The sequence below is a fragment of the Eupeodes corollae genome, chromosome X, assembly GCF_945859685.1.
Source record: "Eupeodes corollae chromosome X, idEupCoro1.1, whole genome shotgun sequence".
NCBI classification, from domain to species: domain Eukaryota; kingdom Metazoa; phylum Arthropoda; class Insecta; order Diptera; family Syrphidae; genus Eupeodes; species Eupeodes corollae.
The window spans coordinates 4,381,628-4,398,905 of NC_079150.1; the positions used below are offsets into that span (position 1 = coordinate 4,381,628).

Genomic DNA, 17,278 nt, shown 5'->3' on the forward strand with positions numbered 1-17,278 from the left:
CAAAACCATACAAATTACAATTTTTTTTATTCAATCCTAATTTTCAATTTACATCAAAGTGTAGTGAGTTAAAAACGTTATCAAAACCTCTAACATTCGCATCGACGAGGTCAAAGAGTCACCGTGTGTATCGTATAAAAACTAGTCAAACAGAACACAGTCATGTATGAATCGTTTTTTTTTTCAATTTTAAAAAGAATTTTCATATTTTATTTATAATATTAGTAGGAAATGCTTTAATATTGATATAAAATTTTACCTTGCAGTCCCGTTTTTCAGGTGATAAAAACTGCTTTGCCATGTATAAGTGATGCATCATAGCTTGCAAGCGATCGCGTTCTTTTTGCAAATGAATTTCAAGTTGAGATACAACTTGCATTTGAACACGTGCTTGTGCCGTTGAGCGGTCATCCAAGCAGTGTTCAGTGTTAAGATGCCTACGATAAGAAATTAAATTGTTTCTAGTTTATTTTTTCAATGAGATGGTTGTATCCAAAAAGAAAGAGATAATGTTTTTTTGCTATTTAAAAACCCTTGAACTCCGTGGTGTATATTTGTCTTAAGAAATTCTTGGTAATATCTAAACATTTGTATTTCCCAACTTGAACGTTCTAAGACGACAACCTTCGCGACTTAGTTTTGATCGCAACGATTTTCAGTATGTAAGGGAGAATTCGCAGTGAATATTGTTAACTTTTGATTATGAAAGTGTGGAAATGTTTTTCTTTTGTATAAAAGTATTAAAGTTGATTATAATATAAGATTAATTGTTTTTTATTGGAAAGTGTGAATAGAGAATAAATATTTTAAAAATACTAAAAATAGTACAATGGTGACTTGTTGTGTTATGAAGTGCGCAAAAAGTGAATACAAGAGAGTTCAACGGTAATGTGCTGAAAAGTGAATAAGTCAAGGGAGAACTTAGTAGAGCAGGATCGAAAAAAGAGCTTATTATGCATTTGGCCGTATATTTGAACCAACAAAGTTAAGGCCCAGACATTTTCGTTTTTTAAATTGAAGCTGAGAATGTAGACTTAAGATTAGTTTCGTTAATTCAAATATATTTAAGATTATGCATAAGGTGCAGCAATTTTACCACTAATGAGTTGATGAAATAATTAAACTATAAACCGTAATCCTGAAATTAGAAAGTCTCGAAGACACAAAATACAGGATTCCGAAATTTAGGAATCGAGGAAAGCCAAAATTCTGAAAATGAAGTCCCGATAAGTATTATAAAATAAAAATGTTTCATTTTCAATTTGCGCAAATTTCTACTACTTCCCATAGGAAGTTATTGTAATCGACCCGATTTTACGAATCGAACATTTTGACATTACTCCACGTCCCAAGAACCTAAATAAAAGATTGTTAAAAATATGTCTGTGTGCACATGCGTACGTACCCCCGTACGTTCGTTCGTCCGTACGTTTGGGAAGTTTATTTCGTCGTCCATATTGCAAAAACAAGAACCAGTACAGATATCGACTTAAAATAAATTTGTCTATACAGATAAAACAGTACTACCTATGGCATGATGGTTAGTGCGTTGGACTACGGAAGCAAATCCCTTGGTAGTGACGAAGGTTGAGCTTCAGCTCATCTTCAACTCAATAAAAAACAAAAAGTCAGCAGGGGTGCTAAGACATTTAATGATGGAGGCAATTGACATTTACACCACACTCTTTCGTTCGAGGGCAGTGCTTACGACGCTGTACAGGCTTATATCGAACAGCCGAATCTTCTTATGTACATTACTATTCCAACGAGATCCTATACAACTGGGCAGTTCAGCTGATCTACCACGATGGACGAAGAACCGTGGATAGGCGACTCCTGTACAATCGGAACGTCATGGCACAATGCAGAGCAGAGCTCCTTCGGTTCATTAGGGCTGTGTCCGAATGGGACCGAACTGATAGGGTGAAGCAGGAGAATCAGTTTTGGTGGCTTCGATGGAGACTTGATAGTGGGTAGTCGGGATGGGGTTTTAAGCCTTGGCCGGCTTACATACTTGTTTTATAATTAAAGGGTTTAGTTTTAAGTAGAATAGGAATGATGACACAAAAAAAATTAAAAGAAACATGGAATAATTTTTATTGGGTGGCGCAACAGTCCGTTGAGAACTAGGGCCTAGTGACTTACAACTCTCAACCATTCCTGTGTGCGAGTAATGTTGTCAGGAATGGAGGTGACCTACAGTTTATATGCCGAGATAGCTGTCATGCCGGAGGTCTTGGGTTCGATCCCTGCCTGTGCCATCTAAGGTTTTTATTCACGGGTACTGCCTCTTGCAAGGAATTGACAAATTCTCCAAGAGTAATTCATGAAATGAAAAAGTGCTTTCCCAAATTAGACGTTCGGATTCTGCATATAAACTGTAGGCCCCCTCTATCCCTGCAATTACTCGCACACAGGAATGGTTGAGAGTTGCAAGTCACTAGGCCCTAGCTCTCAACGGATTGTTGCACCACCCAATTTATTTTATTTTATTTTTAAGGTAAGCTTTGATCGAAGCTAAGAAAAAAGGTGGAAATAATTTCGTGGCTAAGTTGGTAAAAATACAGTCTACACACATTCAACTTACGTAACCTTGTTGTAAAACTTTCACCGTTTGTTGGAAATGTGAGAAGATTTTTAGTGGTAAGAAAAAGATTTTCTCATTAATCCGTGTTGCTGTTCGCAATTGATATTCTTTAAAAAATGCAACACTCTCACAAATAAGTTGTTTAAGAAGTTTAGGAATGCAAGAAAATTTTAAAATGTGCAAGTAGTTTGTAAGTCCGACTAGTCACTGTTCTTGAAAATTGGTGTTAGAAATGATGATTTCCATATGCTGGTAAATTTTTTTGTTTTTAGTGAAGTTTGAATATGTTAAAGGGGTTAAACTAAGGTATTTCTATATTTTAGTAATACTATAGGGGGACTACCCTCGGTTTCAGGTTATTAGTCATTATTCAATAAGAAAACGCGATCAAGGATCGTACTCTGTAGTATAATGTTATACTTACAGCTAGTTTTCAGAAACAATTATAAATGGTAAAAACATATTTCACCAAGTATTAAATGATAATTAACAAATAACCCTCGAAAATTGGTCCCCATATCAGTAATATAGGGTGTTTTTAAGAGGTATAGAGCTTTGAATTGAAATAAAACAAATATAGTATTTTAAATTGACATGAAACTTACTTTATTGGAAACATTATCTTCTATAGCAAGATAATTTAAATAAGATTTCTGAAATATGACTGATGACTTTGGACTTCCAAGTGATCAATCGTACCGGCCTTATCGAGCTTTGGTCTTATTAGAACAGAGTTATGAAAAGTGCGCACTTTTTTACATTATCAAAACGATTTTTATTTGTCAGCCTATTTACAGCATTTTGAAATACAGAATTTTGGTATACAGAATTTTAAGATACAGAATTTTGATCATACAGTATTTTGTACATACAGTATTTTGAAATACAGTATTTTGAGATACAGTATTTTAAATACAGTATTTTAAATACAGTATTTTAAATACAGTATTATGATCCATACAGGATTTCGATCCCAACCCCCCTCCCAAGTCCATGCGATATGAAATCGTTAGATTTTGTTCAGTAAGGCTACGCAAAAACGTGCTTACGCGAATATTTCGGAAATAAAACTATTTTATTTTACATAAGTGATTTAGTTTTGTTTGGTTTACAACTATCTCTGCGCGCGTGGAAATAAGTACAGCTTTCGATTTAAGGTTATCAGTGTGAGATTCTACCATTTTGGAAACTTTAAGAACAAAGAAATGGTCTGAAATAAGCAACTAAACTTCAACTATACACATTTTTATATAATACTTTAAAGATTGCAGGAAAAATTTGAGCTTTATTTTAATCGCTTATTATCAACTAATTTTTAGGGAAATGTCTATCAAATTTGTTTTCCTAAAAATGAATGACCTGGTCTATCACTATATTCGTTATTTTTTATAAGGAAACTGTGTTTAACTGCAGTTATTTAAAACCCTGTGACAAAATACATACGTACTTCTTGAAATGTCAAAATAGACATTTCACAACGGAATAATTTGAAAATTGACAACTGGTAAATTTTGTTTAATTAGTCACATGCCTAAAAAAGGGCTAATTAAAGTTAATTAAGATTATTTTGTTCTTTATTATTAGCTTAAAATCTTATGATGTGCAAAATAAAAAGCGATAAATCTCTAATAAAATAAAAATAGGAGCATTGAATTCTGAAAACCTAAAATACATAATAATAACACACAATTTAAAAAAAAAAAATATCTTTTAAATGGAAGCGGATCAAAATGCTGTATTTTAAAATACTGTATGGTAAAAATTCTGTATGATACTATATGGTTATAATACTGTGAACTTAAAATACTGTATCTAAAAATTGAGTCTGTCGTTGGTGATGTTTTGACCGATACGTAGGTGTTGTAAGTCCTTTCTTGACGACAGTATTTACTTTGTTCTCCCTCATTAACCGTTTAACCCATTTTTGCCTCCTCTGGCTCAATACTCACAAAATTTTCATTGACATCATGCTGAGTTCTTCCGATTACGTCAATGTCATTATCATATGCTAGTAATTAGACAGACTTTTGAAAGATATTGCTAGTGTTGACGTGGGAGCTCTGCACTATTCTTTCAAGTATGATGTTAAAAAAATTGCATCATAGCCCATCACCTTGTCTAAAGCCTTTTTGAAATCGAAATATTCTGTTAAATTGTTTCCAACCGTTATGGAGCAGCGTGAATTCTCCATGGTCATGAATGCCAAAACTTAACATGGCTCTAGATAGCTCATAACAAAATTAATTACTGGTTTTCTAGCCTTTTAAAACGATTTATCATGTAACTAGTCTACCACGAAATTTCAGAAATCATATAAGCTAAAAAGCAAAACCCTAGGGTAAATATATTGAATTTTGAGAAAATGTAATAAATACAAAAATTCTAGCTTGTAATTTGCTTCCATTGTTTGTCTTAATTTTATTTAAAATCAATTATTGTTCAGCTGTTAGTCACAATGTTATGCTCGAGTTTAAGGTGAAGCTTTCAAGGCTGAAAACAGTATTGTCATTTCATTTTTGTTTTATTTCAGAATCTGTATGTAGCAGTGTTTTCCCTTCTGTTGTTAAATTTACTAAAAAATTAAAGAGATAAATAAATTTTAAAAAAAGACCACTTCTCCAAATTATATAACGGTGATGACGAACATAATTCCGCTGTAAGGGAGACCTAGGCAACGCAGATCAACAATTCCGCCTACCCGACCTCGACGTTATATCTAAACTGAAGTCAAACAAAGCTGCTGGAGCTGACGGCATCGCTGCCGAACTATTTAAAGCAGCAGGCGATGATTTGGTAGGGAGCATGCACCAACCACCAACTCATCTGAAAGCATGCCCGATGAGTGGAATCTCAGCATAGTTTGCCCGATACATAAAAAAAGAGACCTTCTAAATTGCGCCAACTACAGAGGCATCAGTCTCCAACATTGCATATAAGATCCTTTCTGCCGTATTATGTGAACGTTTGAAGCCGTTCGTCCAACAACCTGATAGGTCCTTATCAGTGTGGCTTCAGACCAGGAAAGTCCACTATTGACCAAATATTCACACTACGGCAGATCTTGGAAAAAACCTATTAGCTTCAAGTCGATACCCACCATCGCTTTATCGATTTTAAAGCCGCGTATGACAGCAAAGAAGAGCTCTACAGAGCAATGACGATGGAGAATGCATGCTGCTCTATCAAGGTCGGAAAAGATCTCACCGGTGCATTTGATGTTGAAAAAGGTTTTAGACAAGGCGATGCACTGTCATGCGACTTCTTCAACATCGTTCTGGAAAGAATTGTGCAAAACTTAATTGTCAACACAAGAGGCACAATCTTCCAAAGGTCCATCCAATTATTCGGATACGCAGATGATATTGACATAATTGGAAGATCAAAGCGTGATGTGAGTGGAGCGTTTTTGAGCATTGTAACGGAAGCGAAGAAGATGGGCTTAGTGGTCAATGATGACGAGACCAAGTATATGCTTTCATCAAAAAAGGACATTGAACAACGACGTCTTGGACAAAACGTCACCATGGACAGCTATAACTTCGAGGTAGTTAAGGACTTTGTCTACCTTGAAAGTTAATTGAGAAGTAAAGTCCTCTCTCGATAATTTAAAATCACCATCTATAAGACACACATCATCCCGGTTCTCATTTATGGCGCTGAGGCCTGGACCCTGTCAAAGTAAGATGAGAACGTCTTAGGATGCTTCAAGAGAAAAATTCTTCGAATGATATTTGGTCCCGTACGCATAGATGGAGAATGGAAGGGAAGATATAACGACGAACTGTACAGCGACACTGACCTAGTTAGCAGAATTAAAGTCCAACTGCTCAGATGACTAGGTCATGTAGAGCGAATGGACATCAACGCTCCAGCCCGAAAGGTCTTCGAATCCAATCACGAGGGACGGCACAGTAGAGGAAGACCAAGACTCAAGTGGCGCACCTAGGTGGTTGAGGACCTCACACAACCACCGCGTGCGAAACTGGAGACAGCTAGCTAGGGACTGAGCTGGCTTGAAACGCATGTTGGTTGAGGCCCAGGTCCGCCCGGACTGTAGCGCCACCTTCTCCCTCCTCACCTCAGAACCCTCAATTTTCTTTATCTTTTCAATCAGAGCTAAAATTGTGTGTCATAAATAAGTCGGAGAGCTTTGATTAAACTCTGCTTATACACTATGTGCTCAGGCTTTAGTCAGTGTTCTGTTCAGAGCTTAAAAATAAAAAAGGCCTATTATATTTAGCTAAACAACAATTTGTGGCAGCAGTGTCTTCCTTTCTGTTGTTAAATTTATGGAAAAGTATTCCGCCCGATGATGGAGAAGCATCTCCGAAACGAGTAGCAAATATAAAAATGTTATATTAAAAATAAGTTGTAATATTAAAAATTAAAATAAAAAATAAAATAACTTGTATTTATTTATTTATTTTTCATAAACTCTAAACTTCAACTTGGAGACAAGTAAAACCACGTCATGTAGTTAAATTTATAAAAAAATAAAAGAAATAAGTTAAAAAAGCGCACTTGAACTTTCTTCTAAACGGCCAAGGTTTGACGCTACATTATGCTGTTAATTTTAAACGCTTGCTCGTAGCATTTACCGCTCAAAAGTAATCGGCTAAAAACGAAAATTTTCGACAAAAAACCTGAAAAACTTATAAAGATCATTTGGGATTCTCGTATACTATATGTTACTTGTTAATAGAGTTTCCTCAGTGCCTGTACTAATTTTCACCGATATGAGAACAATTCCTAGGTTTGATAAATTATATGTCTATTTTGACGTTGACCAACTGGACACATGGCTGAAGTAGCTTATCAAATTTCACAAGTTGAACAACTTTGTAGGTATACTCAAAAGCATTTGGAAAAGAAATAATTTTCCAAATTGTTTACAAAAACATTAAGCGACTGGCCTTAGACTTATGTATCGGCATTGCAAATACTAGTACTGGAAAATGTGGAAAGAAAAGTCTTCATCTTTTTGATTTTTTTTAATTTGTTCATTAATTTTTTGACTTGTTTATATCTGACAAGATAGTTTTTACCGATCCGATTTATAAATGCAGATTATAAGTTTGTAGTCAGTATTTTAGTAGTTTGCCTTCTAACACTGTCATGCTTGATTTTTATATATAAGCTAATAACCTTTATCGCTTGCATTGATACGCATAGCTAATAACTCTGATTCACCCGTTTTTACAGTTACAATTAATTGATCGATATGAAGGACTGGACTACTGAACATTTGTTCCAATTCAACAAGCCCACATGCCCGGATTCAGAATTCTGTCACCTATTTTATTGCCTGTCTTTTGTAAAAAAAAAATAATAATAACACTGGTCCACAAGGTTTTCTGCCTGACAATAAAATCGCACTTTCGCATTGGATTTTGATAGCCTTAATTTATATCCGACTTCAAAATATTTTTTGAAATATTACGTATTCAAATTTGAAAAATATACGAATATAAGGTTTCTTAAGGCTATCTTAATCAATGAAGTAGCTCTTTTTCAATAAAATCCGTGATAGTAATCTGCCTAAAGCCAAGAAAAATTATATAAATATTTAATTACAAATTCCAATAAAGTTCAGTAATGGTGACGTGTTTCATATAAGCATAATTTATACTACCTAGAAAGTCCACTTTTTTCCACTAGAGAACAAAATTAGGCGTGTTGAAAGAGTGTCAAACAAAAGGAAACTTTTTTCCAAATTACTCGAAATGCCCAGTTAGTTTTTTTTTTGTACAAAAATAGCGGCAAACTCCGCTGTGTTAAATTGTTTACATTTTATATAATATACCTAACTCACAAAAGTTTTTAAAAATAATCTGGAGACAATCTCGGGCAATACAATTTTCTATAAAATAATATATCTATGACATGCTATGTCGTTCTAAAGTTATAGCTATTTCTTTTTATTCAAGTATTAAACATCTCTTTCTCTCTCTCTCTAAATTATTTAAGTTTTGTTGACTCCTTTTTGATCAAAATATTTTCAAAAGTTGCACGGAAGTAGGAGTTTTTAAGATTGACACCAATGTTTTGAAATATGTAAATATAAAGTTAAGTTGCATACACAATATGCTATTTTAATGTTGTCAGCCTCCTTTAAGGAACATTAAGAACATATTTGAACAATGTCCAAAAATTCGTCCTTATGTTAAGAGTAGGACCGCCCTCTGATTAAAAGTATTTATCCTTTGTTTACGTGTGGTATCTTAAATATTTTTGTTTGTTTTTGATAAATTATCCAACCTTTTTCCTAGTGCTCTAAAAAATATTAACATTTAAATAAGTTCCTAATCACAAAGGTCTGAAAAAAATTTGTAAAATTTTTTATGTGGGGCAAAATAAGAGGACTTTTTAGAGAGCATACGTTCAAATCAAAGGGCACGCACTGTAGTTCTGACACTTCTCCCTATTTGTAGGAACAATCTCAGCCAATTTTTAACGCCTCTCTTATTAAAAAAGCAGTCAAGCTAGAATCTTAAAATTTGAAAAACTTACTAAACTAGTTGATTACATACACTGACTGACTTACTGACCGATTATAAAAATTACAAAAAAGGACTTCGTGGCATCGCAGACCATCGAAATTTCGTGGACATAAATTGTGATTTTTGAGTTGGAGGCCTTGGTGTGCGTATTTAAACAAATAGCGTTGAAGACCTTAAATATGGAAACTGTATCAACATAGTTTTACTAAAGGCAATTAGACCAATTGTTGTTTAAAGTAACTTTGGCAACTTTCGGTTTTTCTTTAGCGTGTGCATGAACATTTAACTCATATGTAAGTATAAAACCAAGATATTAAAATTCATCCAGAACTCATTGATTTAAAGATGTAAAGTGAACGCGTTATCTAAATAGTTACGAAACCGTCTGCATAAGGAAGGACCTTGATAACAACATCATCTATTTTCAATATCCTTAATAAATAAGGAAAATAACAAGGGGCTTAAAACACAGCCTTAAGGAACGCTTGTTTGATATTTGAAGTTTCTTGATAAGTTTGAGTTCCCATGTATTTAAACTGTTATAACTGGCAGAATGATTTTGAAGGTTTAATAGACTTTGTGAACAATTTAAATTTGGAAACAATTATGATAATTGGAGAACTCGGATTTGAAATTATCAGAATATATCTATTCAGAACCTTTACACTCAAAATACATTATTTGAAATTAGAAACTCAAAAGATAATAATTTGAACCGCAATGGGAAGCTCCTTTTTAAGCTTTTTGAAAATATTGGACTATTTGTGCTTAATGGAGCAACCAAAAGTGATACCGTGGGAGAATTCACATTTATTAGTAGCCAAGGACAGTCAGTTATTGACATTTGTGCAATCTCGTTAGACTGGCTAAAATTATGTGCAGACTTCAAAGTGAGTGTAGCAAATTTGTCTACTTATTTACCAATACAAGTTAAATATACAAGTTTCCGGTTGAAGCTTCCTAACGAATTCCAAGTAAATTTCTAAAATTTAAATTACAACAAAAGTTTAAATTACAACTGCAGTTCCTTGCCTTGTCCATTAGCATCCGAAATCGACCAATTAGACGAAAAAATATTAAATGTGATTAAAGAATTAGCTCATAGCAATAACACCCATTCATTGATTCCTCGAAATATATGGTAGGATAACGGTTGTAAGAGCCAACGCAAATTATCTTTTGTGTATCTGAAGCTTTTTAGATCCACAGATGCCTTGTTTTCAAAAATATCTACCTTCGGGTAGAAAAGAAAAGCTGCAAAAGCTTTAGGAATCCAAAAATTCAAAAACATTTCTGAATAACGTACATGAACTGGGTAGTCGTAATCTGAATATGGTGAACATTTTTGGAGCTGAAACTCTAGCAGCACATTTTAAGACTCTTTTGTCGACTGAGATTAATCAGCATACTTTTTCTAATGCTTTACCCAAGGTTGGATTGTCCATTATCTTTGTCTGAACTCGATTCTTCACTTCATAAGATGAAAAACAATAAAGCTCCTGGCATTGATGGAATTCCAGTTGAATTCTACAAAAATAGCACAGTTCAATTCAAGAATTATCTTCTATCATACCTCAACAGATTGTGCGGCGATTCTTATGTGCCACACAAGCTAAACAAAGCAGTTATTTTTGCAATTTACAATAGCGGTCATGCCACCCTATCGGAAAACTACAGAGGAATTTCTATTTTAAGCACTTTGAGGAAGATTCTTACTTCGATTCTATATGAAAGGCTTATCAAATGGATCGAAGAAAAAACCTTTTAAGTATGTTCCAAGCTGGTTTTTGGTTGGGCTTCTCAACCATGGATCAAATACTTGCTTTGACAAGCATTGTTAGAAAATCCATTGATAAAAAGAAAAAAAAAATACGCTTGCTTTGTAGATTTCAAGGCAGCATTTGACGAAGTTAACAGACAGGCTTTGCTGTAAAAGCTTTCAACGATAGGAATCTCCCGAAAATGTTTGACCATGTACTCTTAATTTCTTGTTTGATCTAGTGCATCTTTATGGGATTGAACGGACTTCTCAGAATCATCAATACAAGAAAGACAAAGGTGATGATTTTTGACGCACGTCAAATAAGAAGACAACCCCATAAAAAATGGTCTCTTAATAATGTAAACTTCGACGTTGTGCAAGAATTTAAGTACCTGGGTGTTTGGATTACACACAATCTCAATTTTTCAAAACATGCCAAACAAAAAAGTAATGAATCAAAACTAGCCTTGAGTATGGGTTCTTTGCAAACCAAGATATTGATCTTACGGCAAAATACCGTGTTTTTCATGGAACGGTCAGCACTTGTATGTGCTATGGTGCCCAGGTTTTCGGCTATCGGTGCAGAGAATTTCTTCAAACGATTATTCAGACTACCTAGCTCAACGCCTAATTATGCTATCTATGTGGAATCTGATATAATGCCTCTGTACATAAGAAATCTTAAAGCCAACTATGATTATTTGATAAGAGTCATGAGAAGAAATAGAAAAAGTCTTCACAAGACTATAATGACAAGACTTTTGCAAACTAACGCTTCTCCATTCAAGGGCTGGAATGAACTAGCTTATTCTTATGCCGCTCATCTATCATTATTGGAGTCAAATGTTGATGAATGGCATGGTATATATGCGGAGGTTACTGCGAAAATAGACGAAAAGATTTATAACCAACATCTATCAAGAGCGAATTCAACATTGTCTAGGAGCACTTATTAGAATCTCAATCACCAAATTTCTTCAGGAATTTTCGTAACGAATACTTGCTGAAATTATTATAAGCTACATATTTAGAGCACGCGTTGAAGTTCTTAACTTAGACTTTATGCCTCATCGAGCAGATTTACCCCAAATCTGTTGGCTTTGTGATAGAAGATAAAATGAAGATATAAAACATTTCATTGCCATTGCCCAATACTGCAGGAAATCCGCCGACTCTATTTTGATGAGAGCACGAAATATTAAACACTCATTAACCTTCCGCAACAGTTTCGATATTTGAATCCTTAAAAAATCCAGGTACTACAGTTTAATGCATCCTATTTTTGTGTTTCAAATTATTTAAAAATTGAATTTTTTCTTGTGTTCCAAATCACTTTAAAATTAAAAAAAAGTGATAAGCTCTTATTCTTAAGAAATTAAATTTGTTAATCATTTTTTGTATAATAAAGAATTAATCTATCTATCTACATCGAAATTATTTGAAAATGTTATTTTGATAAATAATTTGATCTATGATGTTTTTAAAATGAATTCTAATATTTTTTTTAAGTATTCTTTTATTTTGCTGATTTTTTCATCCATTAACATATTCCGAAATTAAAAAAATGTGAACCTGTTGTTTTAAATTGTACATTTAACTAGAATTCGATGACAAGGGATTTAGTTTAGATTTTCAACTAATTCTTTATCGTAATAAAAATGAACGAAACCTTATATTATTTTTAGTATATATGGATGTACATATACATTACAAATCTCATAAGTGGCTCCTCTCAAATGCCTTGTTTCAATAGGCGTTTATTCTGATAAGGCAGCTATAAACAATAAACTTATTACATTATTTATGTAAAATAGATTGACTAAAATACACAAATATAGGTAATTTTATATAGAGATTGAGATAATTATTATTATTTTTTTAATCTTAAAGTTTGAAATGAAAAGGAATACATACATTTTTTAAAAGAAATTAGGTGCTGAAGGTAGTTAATCAAAAGACATTTATAACATGAATTGTATACGAAAAACCCTTAGAATTCTGATTTTCAAAAAATAAAAGTATATATGCGTGTTATGTATTCAGAAGAGAGGAAGCACTTATATATACTTTGGTACGTGCAACTATTTCAATATGCTTTTTTACTATAGTACTTAAAATTTAATATATATTATTAGAGATAAAATACTTATAAAAAGTTGTGTCAACTCACCACAATTAACAGCCAAGAAAACTTACCTTTAAGTTGCTTTTGTCTTATTTTTTTTCTTCCAATAAAAGTGAATTTAATTTTATCAAACAATGTAATTATTTTGGCATTACGCTTTTATTTGAATTATATCATCGACATTGGTGAAAAAAATTCCATGAAATTCACATGATAGTAATTTAATAGAATTTTTTCTATGCGAATCCTCAAATTACACATCTTTCATAAAATTAAATAATATTTTAATCAAAGAAATAATAAATAAATAAAACTAAAGATTAGTTAGTAAAACACGTTTTCAAAGCCTCACAAGCAGATTGTTTATTTTTATTCTTTTTTTTTGTCAAAATTTAATAAATAGGTCTCAATTTTTAACATTTAAGTTAGATACTCAATTTTTTAAACACCTTTAATAAGAAAGTTAAAAAGAGAACCAACACCAATTCAAATATAAGCTGAAAAGAAAATTATTTGTTAGAAAGCCATTATGCATGTTTTTAGTATGTACGTTGGCACCATATAGATAAGAATCGTCACGATCTTCTCAAACTAAAGTTAGTATTCAAGTATTTGCAAAAATTAAGTTTGTTGAAAAAGAAATTAACGAGAAAAAATGTCTTTAAATTATCTCTTTCTTCTGGAGTTGTTTATATTTGAAATAGATAAAATAAATAAAGAATAAATTACCTCTTCAAAGCACATACTTACTTAATAAAGGACGCCACATCATCTAAAACTAATTCACAACCAGGCCAACGGCACACTCCGTGAGCGTACAACGGATGGTAATACTTTTTTGTATTGTACTCGTCGATAAGGTGGTTTCTTTGTGCAGGATTTCCGCCGGCACCCATGTGGCCAATGGCATCAATAATTCCACCTAATCCTACCATGCATCCTACACTGCTCCCGCCCAAATGGTTTCCATCTTGATGCGGATGTTGAAGTTGTTGGAGGGGAGATGACACGAACCCTAAATTAAACAATTAGACCAAAAATAGACACATTTACGGCGTTACAAGAAATACAAATTTAAAGGTTTTTGTTTTTATTTGATTATATTTTGTGTCAAATTACTTGGGGCAATAATATCGCTATTTATTGTTTCCGTTGACCACGTAGAGTCACCATTTCCGGGAATAGTAGAGATGGCATGCCCCGTACTAGAAGGCGTATGTTGCTGATCGCTATCGATGTCAGATTTTATGTCTGGAGGACTACTGCAACGAACAAAATCATCACTCACGCTGCTTTTGCACTTTGTGATACTGTCAGATTCGTGGGTAATATTGCCAATATTAGTAATGTTGTTGTTGGAAGCCGTTTGACAGTTATTGTTTAGGTGGTTGTTCAATGAAGCAGGACTCCTAACCTCATTAGGATGCGGTGATAATCTTTGTTTATCTTCGAGAGGATTTATTATCATCATACTCAAATCGTCAATAGAGTTATTTTGTTGATTCGACGATGTTGATGATTTCGGTGAGAGCTGTTGTTCTTGTTGTTGAGTACGATTTTGATGGTGATGATGATGGTGGAGTTGTTGATTTGCCAGATGCGATGAATGCGAATGATGTACTACTTGACTAGAATGTTGTTGTAGGAGATTCGACGTCACTTGCTGATGTTTCTGTGTCTGTTGTTGCGGTTGCTGCTGTTGATGTTGCTGGTGCTGCTGGTGTTGTTGATGTTGCTGTTGATGTTGATGTTGCTGCTGCTGCTGTTGTTGTTGGTGATGCTGATGCTGATGTTGCTGCTGTTGTTGTTGGTGATGTTGATGTTGTTGCTGTTGATGGTGGGTGTGATTAGAGTGCTGATTATGGGAGATATTTTGATTGTTGTGATGGTTTTGAACAATTGCTGACATGGAATTAATTGGTGACATTGATCGATGAATTTGTGATTGCAAATCTAGTTGCAGAGGTTTGCCAAAGCCTTTTTGTTGTAATAAGGAAAACAAACAAATATTTATGACGGTAGAAGTATTCAGCATTCGAACTTACCTTGGTGTATTAAGTACTGCCTTTGTACCAACTGCAGCTGCTGAATTAGCTCCTGCTGTTGTATGCTCAAGTGATGTTGCAATTGCATAGTGGAATGGCTTGTCCGTGAGTCCGACAGATGGTGGTGATGACCGTGAGTCAGGATTTGAAATGGAAACTGATTTTGTTGTTGCTGTTGGTAATACAAATTTCTGTCTAAGCTTTTTTCAAAATCCTTAAATTCATTATCATAATCCATAAGACTTCTACGATACAAATTTTCAGTTTCAATTCCAGTTGCATAACTTTGGCTGTTGTTGGAACCATCTTCATATTGCTCGACTTCGTTTTTAATTGTATCTGTATCTATTTCTGTTTTAAAAAAACATTGATTTGTTTTGCTATTTTCTTTTTTGGATTCCAGATTTGATTGATTAGTGTTAATCGAAGAAGCCGTGTTCGCAGATTTTCGTTCGCTTTTGATAAGTTCTGTTTCAAGTTGATGTTGCTGCTGCAGCCTGAGAAAATGGTTTATCTGCAAAATATTTAATTGCAAGCGTTCTTGTAATTCCTGAAGTTTAATTTTGAACTGCTCTCTAGTCAAATTGAAACAATACGGAGTTATTGCTTTTGATAAAAATAATCTAGGATCTGATGTTGATGTTGTTGATAATGATGTAGAAGTAAGTACTTTGTAGCTTCTTTGGTTGAATTTTTGTTTAAGATGGAAATTTCGTTGCTTTTGCCGTCTATTAAAGTGATTTCGAAATAATCCTCTTCTATAATATAGATATGACTGATTGCTATAAATATGTGAAGGTCTTGATTGATACTTCTTTTTCTGTGATTTTGTCTTATATTTTAAAAGAATTTGTTGATGTTGTGTCCAATTCATAAGTTTCATTCCGTGTTCTGAAAATAAAATTGAATATACACACTTTTAGTATTATTAATAGTTAAGCTTTGAGTTAATAAAGCATAGAAAGAAAATGTAAATAGATACTTCGAGCATTAGTATATTATTTAATTGGTATATTAAAGAAAAGAAAGCATTAGATCATTGACATACAATACAATATCTTATTTTCATCGTTGATTTATCTAAAAACTAAAGCGAATCATCCTCATTTTATTTGACTTATGAGCAAGTTTATAAATGTTCATGAAAGATTTAAAATTTAAAATTTCAGAATTGCCTTATTTGTCCCCACTATACAGTAAATAAAATAATACATAGCTTTCAATGAAATAATACAATACTCTTATTTTGTGTGCGCCAACTTTGAATTTATACATAAGCCCCTTAAGTTTAAGTTTTTCTTTCAAAATTGATTTTCATTAATACAAAAACTTTTTAAATCTTAGAAAAATAAAAAAAAAAGTCTACTTTTTCAAGTGAATTTGCTTTGGATGATCAAGAACTGAGATTTGAACCCGAGTTTGAAGACTATAAATGTCCCTAAAACAGCAAACATGGCATTTTAGTTAAACGATTGGCTAATTTAAAAACATAATACTATAAATTAATTTAATATTAAAGCTTTGAATCTCTCAAGAACAAGGTGAACAAAAATTCTGCAACGTGTGATTTGTAAGTGCCACACTAAAGCTTCGCCCCAACTTATTTGTTTGCCTTAATTTGTTTTTAAATGCACCTATTTCTTTTAATTCCAGAACAAAACATTTGTCTCTACATTTTATAAGTTTTGTTGACTCCTTTAAGACCATAAATTATTTTCAAAAGGTTCACGCAAAACAGTATTTTTTCAGAATTTGTCTTTTATTATCAGCTCCATTCTATGACTAAGCAGACTGATAAGGATAGTAATAATAGACTCGCCAAAAATTGAGTTGGAAAATAATAAAAACCAAATCTTTATATCACATCCTCTTTTGTTTTCATACGGAAAAGCTCATATTTTTCTGGCAAACTTTCTTATTTTCTGGATTCTTGCATCTATATTTTTGTAGCGTAGCGTTCTTTGCATCTATAGAAATGCCAACAAGAAAAGAATACATATATTATTTTTGGAAAAAAACTACTTTTTAATACAATTTCTACATTTCTGCTTGAAATGCACCAAAAACCCTCTAAACTATTGTAATTCAGCTCTTAGGTATAGCATATTTAGAAAGCTGTTGAAATCTTGAAATACTTAAATATGCAGGTAGTCGTTCATATTAAATAGTTAGACCATGCCATGCTGGACGACGCACAGTAGCGCACCTTGTATGGGAAACTGGAAAAAACTCCATAAAATCTGAACCACTGAATTGATT

General features: G+C 33.1%; 1 protein-coding gene across 9 annotated transcripts in view; it reads right to left on the reverse strand.

The window, feature by feature from the left end:
• Positions 1-17,278, reverse strand: part of LOC129953231 (hybrid signal transduction histidine kinase A) — a 56,773-nt gene that overhangs the window by 23,328 nt on the left and 16,167 nt on the right. For all 9 annotated transcript variants that reach the window (XM_056066184.1, XM_056066182.1, XM_056066183.1 and 6 more), the window contains 4 exons: positions 15,020-15,910; positions 14,094-14,951; positions 13,725-13,989; positions 260-437 (listed from right to left, as the gene is read on the reverse strand). In XM_056066184.1, coding sequence (XP_055922159.1) covers positions 260-437; positions 13,725-13,989; positions 14,094-14,951; positions 15,020-15,902 — 2,184 coding nt within the window. In that variant the 5' untranslated portion in view covers positions 15,903-15,910. The remainder of the gene's footprint in view (positions 1-259; positions 438-13,724; positions 13,990-14,093; positions 14,952-15,019; positions 15,911-17,278) is intronic.